Below are 23,757 nucleotides of genomic sequence, written 5' to 3' on the forward strand. Positions count from 1 at the left end.
ATTACATTAAAATAGAAAACTGTTGTGGTTTTCATTTGGGAAGAAAGATGTTCATGTTTTCATAAACGCTGAACATTTCGCTTTGCTAAAGATGATTTGAGAATACTTTATCTCCATCTTTCTTAGTGATTAACCCACAGACGATGTGGCAAATCTAGTAGATTCAGTTAGTAGACGTGTGCAGTGTAATGTGCTACTTAACTGCATGACATATTCCAGTGGAGACTATGTCGGAGTCATGTAACTAACCTCAAATCCACTTTGTGCTAGTTACAAGTGTCTTAGGAGGCGGTACAAGGAGATGTTCTCTATTGAGTACAGGATCTTCAAAAACTCTGAATTTATTGTGAACATTGTAGGGTGGTGGACATGTTTGTATATAAGTTGTGGGGATGAAAAATTGGGCTGTTCAGGCTGTAATGTCCTGGGGGCAAAAACAAAAAACAAAAACAAAAACCCCAAAATGTGTGAGAGAGCAGAAGAACTCAGTCAAGAACTAAACTGGAAAAAGATAGGAAAACCAGTTTGGTAAATCTTGATGTAGATTTTTATTTCTTAAGAATAACAAGCATTTGACAAGCAGGACTAGTACTGCATGTTAGCTTAGACTAGAAATGATGATGATTTGTGGCATTAGTTTTTTTCAGTGAAAATGCCCGTTCCAAGGCATGGGATCCATTTTCACATTGCTAAACTCTAACCCCTAAAAGTGAAATACTGAAACTACTGCTGTGTATGTCAGCAGAGTTGGAGATGAGCGGCTTCTGCATAACTGAAGAAGCAGGTTGCATTTCATACAAGTCCCACTGAAAGTGACTCATTCAGTGGGAAGAGTTTTAGGTCAATTCAGCTCACACCCGAAAATAAATCTCAGGACGGTAGAGCGTGCAGGAGTGGGAAGATGTACTCAGTTAGCACCTTGAAACCCTGACATAAATTGCAGCTGTGCACACTGGGATTCTTTCTCCATCAAGCAAAAAGTCCGTTTCTGTCCCCCTCTTCTCTTCTCTTCTCTGGGTGTAGGAAATGTCCTGTTTATTGTTTGGGATGTGAGATAGGCTCATGAATCATTTTGGAAAGGTCTTTTCACCAGGGTATTAATGACTCTGTCCATTGTTGTTGTTTTTAGGGCCAGTTGGGGCTAAAGGAGAAAAGGGGGACCGAGGAGACAGAGGAGAAAAAGGAGACAGGGGTCCAACTGGGCCGAAGGGAGAGACTGGCTCTGGCTCAAGCTCACGGGGTGGAGCACGTGGAGAGAAGGTTTGAACCTTTTTTCTGATTCTCCTTTGATAGTCATGAATACTTGCATGACGGTAATGCAGTGATTTTTGTGATGCAGTGTAAGAGCTGAGATGCCCTGATCCTACCAGAAATGTGTTTTTTAAACTAGTTTGTCCTTCTGAAGGTTGCATTGGGAAGTGAGATAACTGGTAAAAACATCAGCAAAGAAAAGAGCAGTGATATGAGCTTTGGCACAATATCCCAAGGGAACACTAGAGGGAGCTGCAGGTCCTAATATTATCCAAGCATACACAATAAAATGTCAAGCCATATATTCTGTACTTTACTTATTTTATGGCATGTTCTTTTGTCTCTTGAAAGCCAAATGTTATCACAATGACTAAAATTAGGAAGATCCTCTGAAGTGAGCACTGATTAGATTCTTTTCGGTCTTAAAATGACACGCACATATAACAAACAAAGATGTCCATCCAAAGATGTCCAAGTAAAATACAAACTCTACAGACTTATTTTTTGGACTAACATTACGTGCATATTCCGATCAGGCTAAAGTGTATTATGAGGATGGTTAGGGTAAATGGGGTAACACGATTTGTTTCCAGATTTGTGTTGTTTTGTTGTCTCTAAACAGACCACAAAACTATCAACGTTCAGTGTAAATGAGTGGATTTGAGTTTGTTTTTTTTTCTGAAAACATTCCATGATGCCAGAGAAGATGCTGGCACTGACTTGTCACTGTTTCTTTTTTAACTTTTAGGGAGAACCAGGAGAAAAAGGACAAAAGGTAAGTTTGAAATAATCTCGTTTTTTGGATCACTTTGGACATTTGAACTGAGTCAGACTTATAGAGACAGCAAACATGGACTGCTGGTCTTTGTCACTCGCTCTCCTTCTTCAACATCACGTTTCATACACTGACGTGACGGCTGTCAGTAATCTGAGTGATACTAGTTTTTCAAAACATTTTTTAAAATGGTGGAAGTCGGTGGTGTTGATGTCATGGTTTGGATTGAATAAAGAAATAAAACAGGACCACCTTGAACTGACAGACGAGGACAAGTTTACATTTTAAATTCCTCTTGTTTAATCACTACCTCACTTAACCTGATGCTTCTTCACCTCCAGGGAAGTGCAGGCTTTGGCTACCAAGGAGCAAAGGGAGATCCTGGCCCTCCTGGGCCCCCTGGTGTCCCTGGCCCTCCAGGGCCCGCAACTGAGTTTTCAACTGGCGGTGATAGCTCAGCTGTTTCCAGAGTCCCTGGACCCCGAGGACCAGCTGGACCACAGGGTTCTCCAGGCCCCCAGGGACCACCAGGAGCTGATGGAGAGCCAGTGAGTAGACGACAGATGAATTTCTTACATGATAACACTAAAGGCAGCAGTTGAAATAAGAATGGTCAAGTCAGTTTTATGTAAATATTCCAACTTGTTTAATCTCAGAGGACTCGTGTTTCTTATTTTATCATCACAGGGTGATCCTGGTGAGGATGGAAAAGCTGTAAGTTGCTGTTTTTGTCCCTCCACAGTACCAACAACTCTAATTAATGACTTTTTATCAGCTGTCAAAAGGTTATGGGATGATGGATTGTGAAAGTTTTATTGTTTCCTCATCACAGGGTCCTGTTGGCCCTCCAGGCTTCCCAGGAACCCCAGGGGATCCTGGACTTAAAGGAGACAAGGTTGTATACTCAGTAATATCAACTGAATAACAGAAAGTACATTGTTAACATATACAACATGGAAGGTAGAAATTATTTTAATGAGTCTTGTGCATACAGGGAGACCGTGGAGAGGGACATCCTGGCCCCAGGGGACCCCCAGGACCTCCGGGGCCCCCAGGACCAGGATACAGATCTGTGAGTTAATCTAGATCTCAGTCATGTGCTGTATTGTGTACAAGACTGCCTGTCTTTCCAAATCCTTAGCTGAAGAAAACTGATTTCATTATATTTCAGACTTTTGTGGACATGGAGGGCTCAGGGTTCCCTGATCTGGAATCTGTTCGGGTGAGAACAATTGAAATTTTATTAAATATTCCTCTCAACAGTAACAAACTATCTAGTAGAGAACATCCTCATCTGTAAACATCACAAACCACTGTAAATTCACTGTAAAGATTTTTTTTTTTTTTTCTTATTGTTGTAGGGACCACCTGGTCCTCCAGGTCCGGCTGGTCCTCCTGGGCCTCCTGGTCCTTCTACGTCAGGCACAGGATTGAGTTCTGGGGCATTCGGACCACCAGGAAAGGACGGAGCGCCCGGTCAACCTGTAGGTGTCAGATGTATTTGTCTCTCAGCAGCACTAGCCAAATAATTCCTAAACCCTCAAAGTGTCTGAACTGTGATTTTAATGACTGTACACTTAAACCAAATCAACAACTAAATGTGAACCAAATGTTTCGGACTCTAGGGCCTGCCTGGTTTGCCGGGCACTGATGGCTTACCAGGAGTTCCTGGTCCTAAGGGAGAAAAGGTAATGAGGGCGTGAAAACTGTTACCATCCCTTTAGTCACAATGCTAGTAATGCATGAGACACTTGTATGTTGAACTGAAAAATCAAAACTAATTTTTGCTGAAAAGTAAGTGCATATATGCTTGGTGCTTGTAATTTGATTGCTGCAAAATCTGTGTGAGCTTGCATCAGTACTGGTATGGATATATATGTCGTTCCATTAGTATGCCATGGTAGATGATTAATACTTCAGTCTGAATTTTACTGGCGTTTCTGCTGACCTGTTTTGTCCTCGTCTTTCTCCTACACCAGGGTGATTCAGGCGAGCTGGGTCTTCCAGGAGCAGTTGGAGAGAAGGTGCGGATTTATGGCCTTAAGTTTTCTTTCTTTTTTCTCTAATTATACTTTAAAGTGGCTGTAGCTTAACCGTGAGACCTACGCACCAACACACAACCAAATGCAAATTGCCCTTGTCGTTCTTGCTAGTATTAGAGAAGAATTTATTAGTCATAATCCTGAGAAGAAGGTACAGAAATTCAAGTGTAAGTGTGTGGTGTGCTTTTGGGATATAAGACTAATGGAGCCCATTTGATAACTAGAAGGACATATCGCCTTCCATCCAACTATTTCTAAAAGCTTTTCTCATCCTTTTCATTCCTCCAGCCAAGCTCCCACCTTTCTTTTCTCACCAACCTGCTGCCTCGTTTTTTATCCTCCTCTTTCTACTTTCCTAAGTCTTCCCATCTGCAGGTAACTGGGCTCCAGCACGTCGGCCATCAAAGGAGATTTGTGTCTTCTAACAATATGCAAATGTTTGTCAAATATTGTCAGTAAAAGACATGATTTAAAGTTTAATCTGAGTGCTGGCTATGGTTTGGTTTAACATTTGGTGACGTCTGAATTTGATTCCACGACAATGAGCATGGCGTGACACAAGGATTAGAGAGTTTTGTGCAGCATGCATGAGATTCCTGACAATAAATAAAAATAAAATACACATTTTATCACCTTGGTGATGCACTGCACTGAAGATCTTTGTATTTGCTTTTATTTAAGCTTATATTTATTTATTGTGAACACTGATTTTACTCATCCCATCCTACAGGGAGCTCAAGGTGACCCTGGTTTACCAGGACCTACAGGAGAGCCTGGACTAGCTGGTCTACCTGGACCCATGGGACCCGTCGGGCAACCTGGGCCTCCTGGACCACCTGGACCAAGTTACCGTGTTGGATTTGTAAGTAATCTGTTATTGTTTTGTGAAGATACCTTTTGGTAGAGCTGACAAAATCTCGCAATAGAACTAAAATTAAAATGCTAAATATATCACAAAGTCTTTGTTGGTGTTTGAAGGATGACATGGAAGGCTCTGGTGCAGGTTTCATCAATGGACTTCCTGGTGTCAGAGGACCAGAAGGACCACAGGTGAGTACAGCAGCTGACAAGAGATATTGTCTCCACAGGGGATGAGTATCTACTCTTATTGCTGTAGTCTTGATAGCAATAGAAAAGTTGCATATGTGGAAAAACTAAACGGTTAAATGTTAACCCAGCATACTTTTGACGTCACCTTTTTTTTTTTTTTTGGAATAGAGTTGAATCACAGGGATTATTTGGCCCAGCTGCCATTCATTCTCGAGTTGATCTTATGATGAAATTTAATTATTTAAAACAGCATGTCATGTATTCTGTACAGGTCTGTATATTACGTGTCTGTTCACTGGAACTGTCTCAACAATTTTTGGTAGAAATTGCATGACAAAGACGTATCTGAACTCACAAATAACCAAGACAAATGTTTTTGCTTTCAGGGTCCTCCTGGCCTTCCTGGACTTCCAGTAAGTAACTGAATTTTACCAGTAATGTGTGATGAGCTGGTCCCCTTGCCCTCCTCTCCAACTCCCATGGTCTTTAATACTGTTAAACCAAACTAAAGAATTAAAATGGGTGGCGACTATTGAGCCTTTGCATTGCCTCACATGTCATACAGTTTATTTAACATTCAGGTAATATTGTGGTAGACTTATCCTTCTTACTCTCCAGTGCTGTCATTTCATGTATAACCATTAAGGCTGAGAAAAATAAGCTGAAGCTTAATTGAATTGTGAGCGTAAATGAGATCTAAAGAAACAGACACAGGAAAAAATAGAAACGATACAAGCACACAAACAGAATAGAGTATAGATTTATAATCACTATTTTGTATTAAGTAAAAATTCTGTAAATAAAGGGGGGCAGAAAGAGCAGAAAGTAGCTAAATGTTACATAAAGCTGCAAAGCTGGCTATTCAATATGATAAATAGAAGCAAACATTTCAAGTTAAGGGCAGTAATGTAGCAGTACTTTTCTTTGTTTGTGTATCACTGAACTTTGTTTCTCAATCTGTAGGGTAAACCTGGGTTCCCTGGTCTACCAGGTCCAAAGGGCAGTGAAGGTTCGGTGGGACGGGATGGGCAACCAGGGTTGGATGGCTTCCCTGGACCTCAGGTAAAAGAAGGATGTCCCTCAAGATGAAAACGTTTTCACGCTGTTAGATGATTGAGACCTTTGTGATGAGATCAATTTGGTTTAATACCTATGGGGCAAGCTGTCAAAATAAGGATACATTAAAGGGTAGGTTAGTGATTTTTGTTTCTTTTGCTAATACAAAAGTTGTTTCTCTCATCCTTAAAATATCTCGTGTCCCTCTCTGCTTGAATTTTTTAGGGACCAAAGGGTGACAGAGGAGACAAAGGAGAGCAGGTGAATATCATTTTTAACCCTGAATACCCTGAATTCCCTTACTGCTTATCTGTCTGTAAGATACTAATCCCATATGGTACTGCAGCAATCACGCCATCACACTTCTGTTTGTTTCTTTGTAGTTATGATCGATAGTTTCATGTCGTTATTCATCCTTTTCTTCTGTGTGTATTGTGGTTGTAGGGTGACCCAGGTCGAGATGGAACAGGACTCCCAGGACCACCAGGCCCACCTGGACCACCAGGACAAATCATCTACCGGACATCTGACAATGTAAGTAACCCGAAGTGACATGCAATGAAGCCACATTCAAACTAATGAATCCAGCACTGCTGACTGAATTGGTATCATGCAGTTTCTACTGGACTGAAACCCAAAAGCAAGAGATTCATCAGTTTGTGGTGCTGAACTTCATTCTCTTTGTCTTACTACAGTTGGAGGGTGTTGGCAGTGTCGGGGCTGAGGTTTGTATTCAGGTTTCCACAGTAACACTGACACCAAAATACAGCACACAGATAAGTGGTAGCTGTCAAAAACATTTTTACTACTATAAAGTAATAAGTCCTTGTACATTTCACTGAGGTTTTTACAACATGTAGAGTTGATTGGGCACTTATAACCACAGAGTGGACTGTCAACTGAAATTTGACAAGACTGTATACCACATGGTGAACCATATGATTAACATGTCCTTTACTGTGTTTGGGCAATTAAAGAAAAAAGACAAAAAAGACACTTGAGTGCTGGCAGTTGACCTTTTATCAATATAACCACAAGACAACAGAACAGCTGTGTGCCATGCGTGTACACTAAATAAAAGCTGCACTTTTGCTACAACCTACTTTTAAGATTGAGCTCAGACCAATCAGAGTAAGAGGAGTATGAAATTGCTTGGACTTTTCTGTTTTGTTATTCATAACAGAGAACATCAGTGCAATGATGCTATATGTGAAAATGTGTTGTGTTTTCCTGTACAGGGATCACCTGGTTTACCTGGTCAAGCTGGATTCCCTGTAAGTCTCCCTGTGTTCATTTATGAACCTTGCACTTATTGGCACTGTAAATGTAGTGTTTTACCTGTGCATACAGGTAAAAAGTTTGATTTTCTGGCCTTCTGTGTGACTCTTACTGGATGATAATTAAAAATACAGGCCTACTTTAAAGCATCTCTCACTAACAGATAAGCTAAATTAGAGTTTAAACTCTTACTAGATAAATAAAAAAACTAAAAATCTTTCTGCCGTCTGAACTTGCACTGTGATATTTAATGTTGTGATGAAATAATTAAGATTTGAAGGCATAGGCATTGAAGGAATGTAATTCAAATTTTAAGTAACTTCTTTAAACAGGAAGGGCACTGTAGTTAGAAAAGGTTACTCAAACGGGAGTAAATGATGTTTCATAAAGTAGCAAGCTGTTATCAAGCTTTGGCTACACAGACAATACGTGCTAATTGAATCAACTCGTTGTTTCGGTGATTCATTTAAGTCACTTGTTGAAATTCCTTGCACATCACATCTGCTAATTTCCACACTCAGCAACTCAGACGCTGCACTGTAATAGAGTGGCGTATCACGTAGGCTCAAACTGATTCAGGGGAACGGCAGTTTTCCTGCTGTCAAAATAACTGTTAGCCTGACCTCTTGTTATTTAATACATGTTGTATTTATTGATTTTATCCTGCAGGGTCCGATGGGGCCAAAGGGTGACAGAGGAGACCCTGGCCCTGCAGGCTACGGGGTGAAGGTAAAGCTTGTCTTTTCGTTATGTTTGACTGTTGATTTATTCTCTTGTCATCACTGAGACCTGGTCGTAATTGAGTCTGTCTGCTGTTCAGGGTGAGAAGGGGGAGCCGGGCTTAGTTATCGGACCTGATGGAAGTCTTCTGTCTCTGGAGGGGCTAACAGGTGTGAAGGTGAGTCTCACTGTGTATTTCTGCCAGACATTCAAATAGAAGCACACACATGCACCTCTCCCCAGTAGTTTATGTTGCTATTTTTCAATGTACTTTACAGCATTTGTGTTACTATTGTATGTTTGTTGCTGAAACTAATCTGCTGCCTTTATCATGCCTGTAGGGAGAGAGAGGACCACCTGGACCTGTTGGACCCTCTGTAAGCATTTGAAAATTCATATCTATGATATATACACCAATATACCAATAAAAAATGTATTTTTTCCCACCTCATTCTTCAGTTAGCTCACATTGTCTTTTGCTGATTTATTCTTTTAGGGCCAGTATGGACCTCCTGGATTAAAGGGTGAAATCGGAATGCCTGGTAGACCTGTAAGTACTCCGTCCTTGCTGATGTTTGTATACTGTCGTAGAAATACAACAGTATTATGTGTTGATACTTTGCACTAGGTACCCACCAATTATCATCCCAACCAATTATTGGCTCCAATATTCATCTATTCTCCAAATCTCAGTTTCAGCTTTTTTTTGTTTTTAATTTTATTTTCCCTCCCGACCAAATATGCTACTTCAGCTGTGATGCAGCATCCCCCCTCTCAATCAGTGTCCCACACACAACACTATCTAATTGGTTACACATCACAAGTAATAGCCTATCAACACTGAATAATCTGAATCTGCAAAGTCACTAGTAAGTAGAGTTAGAGAGAGTACAAGTACCTCAAAACTGTACTTAAGTCCAGTTTAAGTTCTTTAGTAAATTTGAATCAGTCACAATAGATTACTGGTTATGCCGAGTTTTGACAAGATTTTAATTTTACTTGTTCTCCTTGATTATTAATAATCAGTGTTGGCCCTTATAAAACATATTTGTTGATCTCTACCATTTATCATGTATTTGTATAACTGTAGTTATATTTTAATTGCACTGTTTTAATAACTCTGTTATTCCAAACAAATATTAATCAATAAGTTTCTTTTTCAGGGTCGCCCTGGTGTGAATGGGTACAAGGGTGAGAAAGGAGAGCCAGGAGGAGGCTATGGCTTCCCAGTAAGTCTACATATCATAACCAGAAAGCTGCTTCAGAAAGGTGCTTTAGCAGCGGCATAAGTTAAGACAGTAACTTAATAAATGTAACCTCTCTGAGACCTGCCTCCTATCAGAAACACTGTGTAGGCTGCGATAGGTGACGTCATTAACTACACAGTGAAAAGGAAGGATCTTGCACTGACCATTAAAAACTGACCCGCTAGCTAGCTTTTTAGTTAGCTTGTTAGCTATGATGTTTTGTACGTGATTAACCTTGAGACAAGTTCCAATGACACGAGTCAAACAAAAGCCCTGTTTAACCTAACAAATGTCACCCACTCTGCTCTGTACTTGTATCTTGGTATGTGAGCTTCCGTTTGTTCTGAATTTAAATGAGCTGCTGTTTTTGAACTTGTCTGTCCCACTCTGATGAATGTTGATAGGCATTACCATGGATGTAGATACGCCATTCTTCAGTGAACGGATTCTTCCTGAGCAAGCGTCTTTAATCTTAATTAAAGCTCTACATTTCAGACATGTTAGGGTTTGCTAGGAGAATATCTGGATGTCAAAAAACAATGTTTACCCCAAAGCTAGATATCAAAACACTGTATAAGATATTGATGGTATGTCAGTGATGTCACCACTACCTAATGGGAATCCTTCTGTATCCAAATACCAAACACTAAGAAAGAGTGAATAACACCGTTGTTTTCTTCAGGGAGTCCCTGGCCCTCCAGGACCACCTGGACCCCCTGGGCCAGCCATTCCAATAGATCGCTTCAGTGTGAGTACACAAGATCCCAAACCCTGAACCTGAACTCTGAAATTTTTGTCTTCTCGTGGGGATGCATGACACTGAATTTAAGCTAATATCTGATTCCTCCTCAGTACAGAGAACAGGTCTCTACAGTAACACATTATTAGAACTACTCTTATCTTGGCCCAGTAGAAATTCCAGACATATTATGCTTTTCAAAAATGTGCACATTTACTGACCGTATAAGAAAACTACTTTGCATGCTCACAATTAAAGCAGCCAATCATTATCTGGTGCTTTATTTTTTGGTTATTTAAGGCTTGTTAGGAAACAAGTGATTTGGTGAACTGAGTTGGTGATAATTTGATAATAATTTAGCGTAAACTTTAGAGATTTTTTTTCCTCTATTGTTGCTGGTGCTGCTTATGGTTTAATTGAGCCTTTTTTGTCAATCTGTTCGTAGCGCTATGACGACACTTCAAGGAATTACCCAGGTATGGCCTCCTGCATACAAACACATTCACTCACTTTGTCATTTTAACACCAATACATAATACTGTGGGACAGAGAGGGATCAGAAGGGAGAAGTTAACTTGCCAGCAAAGGAAGAGAGATTTAGACAGGGTTTAAAGTGTCTGCGAAGATAAACAGTTCTATCTTAATTTCAGTTTCATCCAGCTGCCTCAGCTTGAAGGGGATATATACTCTATTGTTAAGAGATTAAACTGTCAAGACTTACTAGATTTGAAGAATGACTTGATAAAACACAGAAGGCGTCACTATCAATGACATACCAAAAGTTTTTCATTGCCAGTGTCAGATACACATGTGAGATATCGTGTCTGACTCAGCAGTGTTAAAAATCATATTCTGTTGTAGCAGTTAAAGGAGAGAAAGGAGAGCGTGGAGATCCAGGTCTTCCAGGAATCCCAGGTAAACAGTTTGCTTAAAATATACATGCCATACCATCACTACATGCATATCCGCTGCGCTGCAGTACTGTTGTGAACTGTTTTGTTAGTACCTTCATTACTGAAACACCTTTGATATTTTTTTCCCCCCATGAACAGCCTCAAATTTCGATATTTACGCATTCAAGGTAAACTAGCTTATCACCACACTACCAGTCAGTTTGATTAGTACGCTGGGTGTACTGCAAGAAGAAAAATATTCATAACCTGTTTCCAACAGAATGAACTGAAGGGGGAGCGTGGAGATAATGGTGTGAAGGGTGAAAAGGGAGAGCCTGGTGGTGGATATTATGACCCACGTTTTGGAGGAGCACAAGGCCCACAAGGGCCTCCTGGCAAACCTGGCCTGCCGGTGAGTTCCAATTAAAATGTCTGTCATATCTCTACAGTGTTATCGGCACAGATCCTATTGTCTGATTTCTCTTTTCACCCAGTAAGCACATGAGCTATTATTACATATAAATGATGATGCTCCAGTAATTCAGACTTTTCTTTCATGATAGGGTCCAAAGGGAGATGCAGTAAGGGGCCCTCCTGGACCCCAGGGGCCACCAGGGCCACCAGGGATTGGTTATGATGGGCGCCCAGGTCCTCCAGGACCACCTGGACCTCCAGGACCCCCATCTCCCTCACTTCCTGGAGCTGGAGCATACAGACCCAACCAACGTAAGTGGCTTTTCCTATGCTGAAATATTCGGGATATCACACTAAGTAAACTACAGCTTGTAATCTTCAGGAGTGAAAACTCACAACGCTCCTCCTTTAACTACTGTCAATGTGATCTCAAGTCAATGTCTGCACTTTCTTTATTGACTACTGGAGGCTAACTCCACTGGAGCTGTTTATATACCAAATCATTAACGATCTTTTATTTTATTTTGAAGCTGTCAATGTCCCAGGACCCCCTGGGCCTCCTGGTCCACCTGGAATTCCTGGTCTCTCCTCTGGGGTAAGTGCCATCACTGCATTTTAATCCTCCAGCAGTGACTGTTGTGCTGCATTACTATTGATTCAGTCAGATATTACATGGCGAACCAGATATTATTTTACTGGAAAAGGGCAGGATGGTAAAATTAAGTGAGGCAGGCAGAAAACACTGGCAATGCCATCTGCAACAGAATTTATAATTTAATGTTATGTCCCTCACAAAAGGAGAAAACATGGGTGCTCTGGACGTATTCCATTCTTTGTAAGCAATAAATCACCATAGCACCATATGGTCGTGCAAGTTTACTTTTCCCATTACGTCCAGAAGATACTGTCCTTTTCCCTAAGTCCATGTGAATTCAGCATTTTGCTAGCACTGGAAATAAATTTTAAGTTATTTGTAATGATCAGCCTGCGCACTGGATCAGTGGTTGTGAATAGATCATGTTATGTTTAAAATATGTTATGATAAATTATTCAAGGATGACCAGAGCTTTCAAGAGCAATTTGCAGCCATTTTATTAGTTAATCATTTATGTTCAACAAAAAGCCAAATACTGTGTATTTATTTTCCACAGGTTGCAGTCTTGAGGTCATATGACACAATGATTGCTACTGCCAGGCGACAGGCAGAGGGCAGCCTCATCTACATCATAGATAAAGCAGACCTGTATTTGAGAGTACGCAATGGACTGCGGCAAGTCATGGTACAGTAATCTACCTTCCACTTAAGAAAATATAATGCTTTGGTTCGATTTCTGGCCACTGGTGAGCAAAACAAAACCCATCAAAACAAGTTTATGCAGCTTCTGCCTGCTTTAAGGAACTAACACTAATGCGACTAATGTGTTAGTACATCAGGAGGGTATTCACAGAATTATTATTTATTTGTGTTGGACATGCACAAAGACGTCAGAGCAGCAAACTGCAGCTATGCATGTTTTGGCAGACCTTTATGCCTATGTTTCACTATTTGCAGTCCAAATTAAATAAAGAGTTTTTGTCTGTTCATATTTATGGTTATTTAAAAGTCACATGATTCAGTGTTAACACTGACACTATATACATTAATTATTATTTAATGTTGTTCAGATCAGGTGATTTGTTCAATGTGAGCTGAGATGCAAGTACTGGTTTAACGCTAATTTCTTCTCCTCTCAGCTTGGAGAGTATAGTCCCTTCTTCAGAGATCTGGTAAGTTTCACAGAAACAAAATGGAAAATAGAATAAACATATTGAGCCTTTCGACATTCACTGCCTGTTTTTGTTTTAATCTCCTTTAATTTTCATCTAAAGGAGAACGAGGTGGCTGAGGTCCAGCCTCCACCTGTGATCCTGTACCCCCAGTCCCAGGACCAGTCACACAACAACGGAGCCGGCCATTATTCCCAGGGTAGCTCTGTAATACGACCCATTGATCCTCTGCCACACCCACCAGTGGAGCCCAGGTACCCTCCACAGTATGATCCCAGATTCCCAGACCCGAGACACACTGGTCAGACAGACGGAAGATTAGCCACCCAGCAGACTGAGAACAAATACCCAGTCACTCCACAGTGGCGACCCAACCCACCTGTTCCGCAGCCTGCTGGCCCTGTGGACACGGCATCAGGAGTGCGTATTTTATTTTTGTATTTTATTACTTGTTACGTATTAGCAAACATGTGTCTGCAATAAGCTAACTGATACAATGGCCCAACTTATTCAGCAGTCTAGCTCTATTACACATAAACTGAGAAAGAGTCACAATGCTGGACAGTGAAACTTATTTAAAACTAAATAAAGTTTGAAAATAAAGCTGCAACGTTCTATCTGATAACAACATCACAGACTGTAAGAGGTAGCTGTTTTAGCATGAACCTTTGTCTTTTTTTTCAGCTACATCTCATCGCCTTGAACGCCCCTCAAACTGGCAACATGCGAGGAATCCGCGGGGCAGACTTCCTGTGCTTTCAGCAGGCCCGTGCTGTAGGTCTGAAGGGGACCTTCAGAGCTTTCCTGTCCTCCAAGCTGCAAGACCTCTACACCATCGTCCGCCGGTCGGACCGGGACAACTTCCCCATCGTCAACCTCAAGGTGAGAGGCTATTGCCCAAGGACGTGGTTCTATCTTAAATGTTTTTTTCTAAGGATTTTGCAGAAATCTCATTTATTTGAACCTTTTAACCTGATTTTATTACCCTGCTGCTTTATGAAGAACACTTTGAATTTGAAATGAAGGCAACATATTCTCTTGCCCCCAGGATCAAGTGTTGTTCGGCAGCTGGGAGTCCATCTTTGGGGACAACGCAAGCAAAGTTAAGGAGAATGTACCGATCTATTCCTTCGATGGAAGAGATATCCTCAGAGACAGCGCATGGTGAGTCTTTTTGACTGTACAATAATCTCTTACATCCTGTGAAGCCTTTGTTTCCTTTGCTGATTTGCATTTACATTCTGTATACTTTGCTGGTTTTCTTTCTGTGGGTAGACACTGTATACATATTCTGACCTCCTGCCTGTTTCTGTTTCCCTCCAGGCCAGAGAAAATGGTCTGGCATGGATCGAGCAACAAAGGCCACCGGCAAACAGACCACTACTGCGAAACATGGCGGGCGGGCGACCGCGCTGTGACTGGTCTGGCATCCTCACTAAACAACGGCCACCTCCTGCAGCAAACCTCGAGCAGCTGCTCGGGCTCCTACATCGTCCTCTGCATTGAGAACGCCTTCACATCACACTCTAAAAAATAAATCCAGTCCATTCCGCCTTTTTTTACTTTTTTTTTTTTTTTGCTCTGGGCCCTAGTTAAACACACTTTTAATCCTGTGATAATACACCTCGTGAACATGTTGCGTCCGATGAACTGGCCCTGTGGCTCTTTGCCTGGCAGAGACTCTTTGCATTGTCTGCTCCTCCCCTCTACAAACGCCAAAGAGATGGGTTGAACAGAGGGGTGTTGGTCCTTTTTCTCGGGGGGCATTGGCACATATTTTCTCAAAGGGGTGAGATGAGAGCAAAGAAACTAAATGCGCTCTCTGATCATATCCATTTTTTAAAATTCTGTGTATTACATGTTTGTCGTTTGTGATTTTTTGACGTTATCAATATTTTATCTTTTGGACTGTTTATAATAATGCTATATCCATCCATCATTGTTGTTTTTTTATTTTAGGTTTTGATCATTTCCACATTTTTTTCAAATTTCATTTTAGAATTGTGGGCTATGATGGGGTATAGCAAACTTTTTACGACTATTTTAAATTTAAAGAAGATAATAGATATTTATTTTTAAATGAAGTTATGTAAGACAAAAAAATGATTTGGAAAAATAAAATTTGCTAAATACCCTCATTTATACTCTATACCACAAACCGATTAGCTCTTTTCATATCACAAACTGTGCCTTTTCACACAACCAGGAGTGCTTTACAAAATAAGCTCATATAATGAACCACTTTTTTGTATGATTTATTCTACAAATATGCAAAAGTTAGAGCGTTTTTTTTTTTTTTTGCTCAAGTGCATTCAGATGTTTTTACTTGACACTATTATATTAAATGACCTTGTTGAGACACGGACATCACTGTAATGAATAATCCCACATCCAGACAGCAAGATTCCTTCTAGCTGAAATTGAGCCTTATGAATGGAAAATGATGCATTTCCTTTTTACCAATTTTTAAAACCTATCAGTGAGTAAGCTGGAAATGATTAGTTCGCTGCTAATCTTTGTTGGCGTGACTGCTGTCTCGGGTGTCGGGGCAGAAAAACTGGGATGTTAAGAAGACAAGTTTTGCAGTATTTCAGAGACTAACCTGAACCTTAGTGCTACTGATGTCTTGATTGAACCTGTGGACATCCATTTTTATAACAAACTGTGCTGTACTGTTTTTCCCAGGCACTGAATAAAAAGCCCTTTTCAACTACAATAATAAAACAATAATGTGATGTACTGTTCTTTTCCTTGCTGAACTGTCTCATGCCGTCAGAGGTCTGCTCTGATGGCACTGTGACCTTGATACGTTTCCCTCACGAGCCCTGACCAGCAGTTTTATGTCCTACTCAATGAGATGTTGCTGGTGGCATTGACTCCACCACAAATCAGTGTCTCCAATGGCAATGAGAGGCACTCGTACATCATCTGTTTACCTTCTCAGTTAATCTACACCTGCGAATTAATTCAATTTAACCAGGAAATCATAACTACACGACCGATAATACATATTTGTCAGAAATAACGGATTGTCATTCTAGTATATGTGAAGGTTAATTGGGTGACCTTATACGATAGCACAAACGTAATGGTGGTAATTGGCAATGAGTATGAGTATGCTGAAGTACACTTAGAAGCACTTGATGTACAGTATATCAACATGTCTTCATTAGCAGTTCAGGCAAATCATCATTCGGGGATAGAACTAGAAAACTAGCACACCAGTCCAAAATTGCCTGAACATGTCAACTTGCTTGACAATTTTGAAAATTAAATTACCACGCGATCATTAATGCAGCAGCTGTAGGTTTGCAAGTAGAATGGATTTTAAAAAGAGAACTGAATTAGGTCACCAGTCATTGGCGATGGCTTGTGAAATCCCCTTAAATCTCTTCTTTAAAGTTAGGAGGCGTTTCAAGATGATATTTGATTAAGAAGATTAATTTGAATTATTCAGAGTTGGCCTAATTTGGTAGCTACTTTAAAGTGATGTGCTCACCACAGGAGAGTTTCCAGTAAGGTGGTTATGGTGGACAATAACTCATTTATCCCTCAATATGTAGTCCAAAAAAAAAAAAAAATCATGCAACTGCAGATAATGCTGCCAAGCTGTTACCTTATAATGCCAGTGAAGAAATACAAAAGTTACTATACAAATCACAGCATCAGTCAAGCCTGCTCAACACCACATCATAAGTAACACTGGTCTAAATCAAGTACACAGGGCCAGTCGTGAGACAGACATCTCACTCCATCCAGGCACATATATTATGTAATTATAAAGAGACTATACTGAAAGAAACACGTTTCATAGCAATCAAATGTGGCCTTTGCACGCTCCTATCTGTTGAACTGCACTCTGAAATTTGTACATAGCGGAACACTGAGGGTCTCTCTTGGCTCAGCAACTGAAGGACTGAGGCAAAACTGGTGTTTTGCTGACCTACAAGACGACCGTTTCTTGACTTTCACCGGATGGCGTTCTGTCCTGCCAGTTTACCCAAACCAGAAGGGAGAGGTCCCTGGGCTTAGGAACAGAGACTCCTCACTCATTATGTCATTAAGACTTCTTGTTTGTTTGATTCTTAAAACACAGCCAAACTAGAATTACCACTACACGCTCATGTGCTTCTGCGCACTAAGGGGGCACCAAGGGGGAGCTTGTCTTGGGAACTGACTGTGGCAGGTCCAGCCCTGGAGTTCATATCACTTGTTCCTCATCTGAGTCGAGTGTGTAACAATAGAGGATGCTCTCTCAAATGACAGAGAATGTGTATTACAAGCACTAAATGGACAACTTGTGGATGTGTGTGACTGATATAAAATGTAATCTCTGGATATTCAATTACTAGATGTTTCACAAATTAAGGTGTGGAATATTAAAGCAAAATGTATCAACAGTTTTTTTAAACTAAAAGATGTATTTATTTTACGATTAATGTGTAATTCTAGTGTATTTTCTGTATAAGAAATGAAAACAACTGGCAAAAACAATCAATTACAATTACTGCCTTAATGAAGCCTCTTGCCTGGTGGCACATGCACCACGTGACTGTGGAGGATGTGCTCATGTTGTGAATGAGAACTTTTGACAGAAATGAGCTAGAGCACCTGCAGACCTGTTTTTTTTTCTCCCAGTTCATCCAAATGACAAAAATAGAGTAAACATTGAATTTAAAAAAACAAACAAAAAAAAAAAAAAACAGGTACATTTGGAGTTGGAAAGGAAAAAAAACAGTTGCTCTGAAGACTATAGTACAAGTATAGAGACAAGCAGTCTGAGCTGAGTTTTAGTGAATCGAAATGCAACAGGAAGCACTCATATAAAAATAAACATAAACTTGCCCTGAACAGTTCTAAGAGCATACTGCTGAATAAGCTGTTTGGTTTTCACACAAAATCCTAAAATAATTATGGCATACGCAAATCACCGTGGGTAAAAACTAATGTTGACCTTTTACCAAGAACGTCATCAAAACAGGTTCTCTATCTTTTGGCAATGTTCGCATTTGCCAACAAGACAAGAAAAGTTATCCCCGTTAGCAATCATGCATGAAAATGTGTCCTGAACGTAACATCACATGAGGTCAAGGAAAAGCACAGCAAGAGGAAAAATAGTCACATATATTCTATGACAGAACACCTCACAGTGCATTACTACCTTAACACCGTGACCACTAAACTGACAATCACTCAGCTAATCAGAGAAAATGGCACAAAGAGATCCTCCTCGAGGAACTAGGGTCACAACGTGCTTTACACAGTACAATCACACAAAATACCACAGTACAGGTTATTTAGCCTGGCGAGATACATTACATTTAACGAATTCTACATGCGCTTGCTTTTGAGGCAGTTATTTTTGTCATACGTTATAATTTACTAAACAAGCCTGCACTTCAACACAGAGGACAGCGGACGCTCTAAAAACTTTGCTGGGGTCAATTTATTTCAAGTTTCACATTTCAATAAAGTCATGCCAAAGCTGGTATTAAATGTTGGGAGTCTTAAGGCATCATCTTAAGGCATGATCGTTAGTGGCATGTCATTTGAGAATCAAGCGTTGCGTGTGCGCCCACCCCATAATAACAAGCGAGCATTCCCTAAAAATAATCATACAGTCACTTCCCACTCGATTTCATCAAATCTGCCTCTTAAACATATCAACCCTCTGAGCAGCCTTAAGAGAGCTGTAAGGCTTATAGTAATTGAGTGGGGGGGTTCTGGGGTTCTGTGTCGCTGTAGTGTCCCTGGTTTAAAAAAAAAAAAAAAAAAACTATCATCATTACTCCTGTCCATTTCCTCAATGTCCTTGGTTGAGAAAATCTTTGGGGGGAAAAAAAAAATCTTATTGAGTGGCGTATTATCCATTTAAGTCTTCTTGACTGAGTGAGGTTAGAGTGGGTGGGGGGTGGTTGGGATGTAATAACCCGCAGCTGGCTTTCCTGCTAAGTGCTATCACACTGGCTGCCTGGGGAAAGCTATATTTAGTGGGTGCTAAGTAATAACTAAGCACAGTGAAATGATCCAGCTACGGTAATGATACAACAAGGTGACAACCAGATATTGGGGGACTTAATTGCGTTCGGGGCGGAAGCCAAAAGCCACAGTTGTCAGATCTCTAGTCTGTGTTTATTCAATGCCGGTGACTCGCTGTCACATTAACCCAAATCTAACAATATCCTCATACTCATGGCATAGCTACGGAGCCAGCTTGTTTTGTGACCTTCTTACGTTTTATCTGAGAGAAGCAACCTTATTTTAGTGGAATGCCAACATCAACACATATACAGGAAAACAAGGGAGTGCATGAAGATTACTTGCCATAATTAATCAGTAAATGTCTTCAAGTATCAGCAATTTAATGCAGTCTTCCTGTAACTAGACCAACATGTTTTCCCACCAAATGAGAATAAGCAGGCCTAAAGCAACATTTGTGTAGTGTCTGAAGTACTTAAGGCCTGCTGCGAGGCTTTCACATTTCACTGACATTTAGATAGATAATGAGTAACAGTCTCCCAGTCTTTAAATCCCCTTGTGAATCTTCTGGCATTTAAGTCTATTTTTTTCTTCCTGTCTTTAAATATTTGATGAGGAGGATGTTATCAAGAGTGGATATTCCTGGCACTGTGAAGATAGATTTTGACCACTTCATCATAACCTGTTCTCACCTTTACACCGACCCAAGTATGTTGCTCCAAAGCCTTTTATCACCTTTACATTTGAGTTGGGAGATACAGTTCAAAGTCGAGGTAAAGCCGCTTCAGGGATATTATGTTTTCTACGGATGTGAAACGATCACAATTGCCAAACTGGCATAAGCTGTTGCTTTTACTCAATGCTTTTTCCAAAATTCACACAATTTATTTCATGCAATCTGAGCCTGTGCAGTCCAGTTTAATGCATATTTTATGTATTTTTACGGATGAAAATGTAATTTAACAGCACTGAGGAAAAAGTGAGCCAAACATCCTCGGACACGCAGCTGCCGCTTGCTACTTTCCATCAATGAAGAAGTGATTATCAAACTTTTCACTGTCAACTACCAAATAAAAAATATCTGTTGCCTTTTTATGATGCTTCCATTTTTTGCATCTCCTCCTTGGTGTTGTCATTTAGAGTCCCCCCCCCCCAGGTCTGCTCTACAGATCCAGTTCACAGCTACCTCACCACCCTCACACAGCTCACTGCCCATGGTCATCACTGCAGCTGGCTACATATTCGATGTGACATCTCCTTCCATCTTCTAATGAATTTTTTATGTCTCTTCCTCTCCCACTCACACGCAGACAGCGCTCGTATCAACCTCGTTCTGTAAATCTATGCTACTGTAAATTACAGTGTTGCCTTTGCAACACTTGCGTTGAGCCATCTGTATTGTCACTGCTATAGATTGCTCGACTGCAGGTTCTGATTGGATTTGTCCAGAGACATTGCAATGCACGGTGTCGTCGCAGTCACAAGAAAATTCACATCTTTGTGCTGTCGAGACACAAATGTGTGCGTCCACGGAAGGGGGAAAGTCATGTCAAATATTATAAATATCCATGAAATTATTTTTCTGATTAAGAATGTATGCTCAATCTTAGATGCCGTTAAGACTCCAGCATGGATATTTTCAGAACTGACAGGAAGGGACATTTTCTCTCATGCTTCCCCTGTCTGGTGATATTGATTCCAGAGAAAAGACAAAATCTCTGGACTTTACTCTCCACTAAACTGACAGTTTGATGCAACACTTCTGCTGTGCATATCCAGCCATGTTATGATGCACTCACGTCCTGACAGCCTCGATTTTCAGGGCTCCTAAAAAAGATCGTTCAAAGGGAAGTAATGCACTAATCTGCAGGCCCTACACATGCAACAGCTTGATGGAGGAATAAGCAGATTTCATCTGATCTCCTTATTAATTTCTTCTAAACTCTTCCCAGCTCATGATGAGTGTGTGTTATGTACTCCATAAAACTACATAAAACTTTTTTTTTTAATTTGATGTTTAGGATGGTGGAATGAAATAATCTAAAATAGAAACTATGTTGAGCAGAAGGGCTGTGGTTTATGCCGAAGCAATAAGTTATATGATAAGCGCCTGAGTCACTTTAATATAGAGAAGCCTAAATTGAAAGCTGTCAGATTTAAATAAGCACATATTATAATGTATTATAATGAATTTGTCACGTGATTAAAACTGACATGATTTGTTTATTAACTGATTAATTTGTAGACAAAAAAGTATGTAATATGTGTGTATATGTAAGTAAATATATATATATACAATAAGAAAATAAAAAAAATTGAAAATTAAGGATTCAGGAGTCCCTTGAATCCTTGAGCTGCCCTTCCTCTGCTTTTTTATTTTATAGGCGAGTGCCGTCTGACTGAGTGGCTTCTCGTCATTAGATGTTAAAGCCACCAGCTTTCCTGGACGGGAAGGTAGAAAAACACATTAATTATATCTGTTGTTGTTACCCTAAACATCACCTTTCAATTATTTTAACTCAAGAATACAGAAGATTTACATGAAAGTATTTAGATGGGAGGACCGTAGGAGAGAGGAGCAAAAACACTACAAAATCCCAGGAGCACTTCAAGCACCTCATACAGCATATGACCAAACAGGAATTCTGCTGGTCGAGTGTGCAGTGGTGCCATTGCTCTGTCTGCATCACCAGTCTGAATGTCTGAACAAAGCCGTGATGACCATGTAACAGAGACCTGTGTCTGTCAGCCAAAAATCCACTTTAACAGACTCTTGAAGTCAGTAATGTTACATATATCCTATCTGAAAACAGACAAAACAGACACCCACGACAGCCTATTCAGATTAAAGTTTGACAAATGAAGCTACATTCAAAAATGTTTTTACTTCATTACTGACTATGAGGGTTCCCTGGAAACCGACTGGCGGACCATCTGTCCAGGTTGTCCTCCTGCCACCTCCCTGAACAGCAGTTTAGAAAGAGGTGGATAATTGTTGACGTCAACTTTTCACAGTGAAGCCAAGTTATTGTTGGAGCTTGTGAACATCATGAAGAAAAGCCAGCATTTTATGGCAATATATAAAAAGCCTGCACCTCCCCTCCCAACAGCTGGCTGCCCCTGAGAATTCCCACCATCCCTCAGAAAATCTACCTTTCAGCAAGTCACCAAGCTGCATTTGCTAACAGAAAGAACAACGGGAAAGTACTGCTTCTTAGGACTGTATTCCATGTAACATTACAACTGTTGTTGCCTTCACTTTCCTGCTGAATTACGATCGGAATGGTGATGTGCCTTTCATTCCTCAACCTGACAGTTCACCATTGATCATTTGTCAAAATGGGTGCTTGCCAGAGCCATCGATTGCTAAAATGAGACTTGTGGAAGTGAAGTATGCTCCTTAGCGAACACGCGAGCAACAGCGCCTGCTGAAATTTCACACTTTGTTCTTACTCTCTTGGCTCAGTGTTGCTGATGAGCGCTGAACACGGAGTGTAAATGTACAGTACGTGGCAGAAGGGAATTGATTATGTGTGTGTGTGGGTGTGTGTGTGTGTGAGAGAGAGAGAGAGAGAGTCTGTGAAAGTGAACACATGCATGTATGCGTCATTCATGTGTGCCTGCCTTTGTGCATGTGTGCCTCACTTGACCATACATGAGTAATTCTCAAACTCCGGCTGGCTGGAGGCTCTCTGGCTGTCTAGCGGCAGGGTTTTCTTGCCAGGTCTGCAGAGGAGCATGCAGTGATATTGTGCTGGGTTAAGAACTGGCCTAGAATTTAATCACTCTAATGTCTGTTGCCGCCCTAAATCACACTCACTGGCTGGAGTGCAACACTTGGTCTGTCCTTCAAAAGGGAAGCTTCCATATTGCAATTATTTCAACTGGATATGAGCTATTGCACTTATTGGCTGGGGCACGGCACCGGCTGCCTCCGCTCCCATTGGCTGCCTGGACACCTCTGTGCTGCCTCCCATTGGCTGCCTGGAGGAGAGTGGGAGGAGAGCTCACCCCCATCCTTCCCCTGTGGCAGAGCGTGTAAATGTAAAGACTCTTTCTCTGCCTATTATCTGAGTGACTCTGCCTCCGAGCGTGTGTGTGTGTGTGAGTGTGTGTATGTTGGAGGGAGAAAAGAGATAAAGAGAGAGAGTAAGGGAGGGAGAGGCAAGCAGCGTCTCTTCTCCCCCCTTTAGCCTCCCCGTCTCCCTGCTCCTTGTCACTCCATCCTTCCTCCCCTCTCCTGGACCACCCTCCAGCCCTGCCTCGAGCCAGACCGAGACCCCCTACCACCCAGACCACCCCGGGACCCTTTGACTCTCCTCACTTCTCCGTCCCACCAACCGTAACATCTGAGCAGGTAAGACTTGGCTTATTTCAGCCTGCACTGAGGCTTTAAAAAGTACTTCCTACCCTCTCCTCTTCTTCTTCTGCTCTTGTTTTTGTTTTCTTTACACTAGCTGGTTTCCGTTCTCACTGGCCTCTCCGTCTTTCCTGGATACATATTTTAAGTTTTCCCTGGAGCACTTCTGTCGGTCTCAGAGAAATG

The 23,757-nt window shown here is 41.0% G+C and overlaps 2 protein-coding genes across 9 annotated transcripts in view; both read left to right on the plus strand.

Moving 5' to 3' along the window:
- The window catches only part of col18a1a (collagen type XVIII alpha 1 chain a), a 66,240-nt gene extending 50,284 nt beyond the window's left edge, over positions 1–15,956 (plus strand). For 4 of the 5 annotated variants that reach the window (XM_046403090.1, XM_046403089.1, XM_046403086.1 and 1 more), the window contains 36 exons: positions 1,130–1,260; positions 2,000–2,026; positions 2,368–2,574; positions 2,714–2,740; positions 2,859–2,921; positions 3,021–3,098; positions 3,198–3,248; positions 3,388–3,510; positions 3,652–3,714; positions 4,006–4,050; positions 4,799–4,930; positions 5,047–5,118; positions 5,505–5,531; positions 6,082–6,180; positions 6,400–6,435; positions 6,619–6,708; positions 6,870–6,899; positions 7,413–7,448; positions 8,122–8,181; positions 8,273–8,350; positions 8,514–8,549; positions 8,669–8,722; positions 9,336–9,401; positions 10,102–10,167; positions 10,604–10,634; positions 11,020–11,073; positions 11,211–11,239; positions 11,332–11,463; positions 11,615–11,777; positions 11,996–12,060; positions 12,617–12,745; positions 13,200–13,232; positions 13,335–13,652; positions 13,917–14,114; positions 14,281–14,396; positions 14,556–15,956. In XM_046403090.1, coding sequence (XP_046259046.1) covers positions 1,130–1,260; positions 2,000–2,026; positions 2,368–2,574; positions 2,714–2,740; positions 2,859–2,921; positions 3,021–3,098; positions 3,198–3,248; positions 3,388–3,510; positions 3,652–3,714; positions 4,006–4,050; positions 4,799–4,930; positions 5,047–5,118; positions 5,505–5,531; positions 6,082–6,180; positions 6,400–6,435; positions 6,619–6,708; positions 6,870–6,899; positions 7,413–7,448; positions 8,122–8,181; positions 8,273–8,350; positions 8,514–8,549; positions 8,669–8,722; positions 9,336–9,401; positions 10,102–10,167; positions 10,604–10,634; positions 11,020–11,073; positions 11,211–11,239; positions 11,332–11,463; positions 11,615–11,777; positions 11,996–12,060; positions 12,617–12,745; positions 13,200–13,232; positions 13,335–13,652; positions 13,917–14,114; positions 14,281–14,396; positions 14,556–14,769 — 3,179 coding nt within the window. In that variant the 3' untranslated portion in view covers positions 14,770–15,956. The remainder of the gene's footprint in view (positions 1–1,129; positions 1,261–1,999; positions 2,027–2,367; positions 2,575–2,713; positions 2,741–2,858; positions 2,922–3,020; positions 3,099–3,197; positions 3,249–3,387; positions 3,511–3,651; positions 3,715–4,005; positions 4,051–4,798; positions 4,931–5,046; positions 5,119–5,504; positions 5,532–6,081; positions 6,181–6,399; positions 6,436–6,618; positions 6,709–6,869; positions 6,900–7,412; positions 7,449–8,121; positions 8,182–8,272; positions 8,351–8,513; positions 8,550–8,668; positions 8,723–9,335; positions 9,402–10,101; positions 10,168–10,603; positions 10,635–11,019; positions 11,074–11,210; positions 11,240–11,331; positions 11,464–11,614; positions 11,778–11,995; positions 12,061–12,616; positions 12,746–13,199; positions 13,233–13,334; positions 13,653–13,916; positions 14,115–14,280; positions 14,397–14,555) is intronic. The other variant, XM_046403088.1, reaches the window with a different exon arrangement.
- A 7,113-nt stretch (positions 15,957–23,069) lies between these two features.
- The window catches only part of LOC124066588 (poly(rC)-binding protein 3), a 52,153-nt gene continuing 51,465 nt past the window's right edge, over positions 23,070–23,757 (plus strand). For 2 of the 4 annotated variants that reach the window (XM_046403092.1, XM_046403093.1), the window contains exon 1: positions 23,072–23,568. The gene's annotated coding sequence lies outside the window, so the exon portion shown is untranslated. Of the gene's footprint in view, positions 23,569–23,757 lie in introns of all 4 variants that reach the window. The other 2 variants (XM_046403095.1, XM_046403094.1) reach the window with 2 other exon arrangements.

This window comes from Scatophagus argus, chromosome 11 (genome assembly GCF_020382885.2).
Source record: "Scatophagus argus isolate fScaArg1 chromosome 11, fScaArg1.pri, whole genome shotgun sequence".
NCBI classification, from domain to species: domain Eukaryota; kingdom Metazoa; phylum Chordata; class Actinopteri; family Scatophagidae; genus Scatophagus; species Scatophagus argus.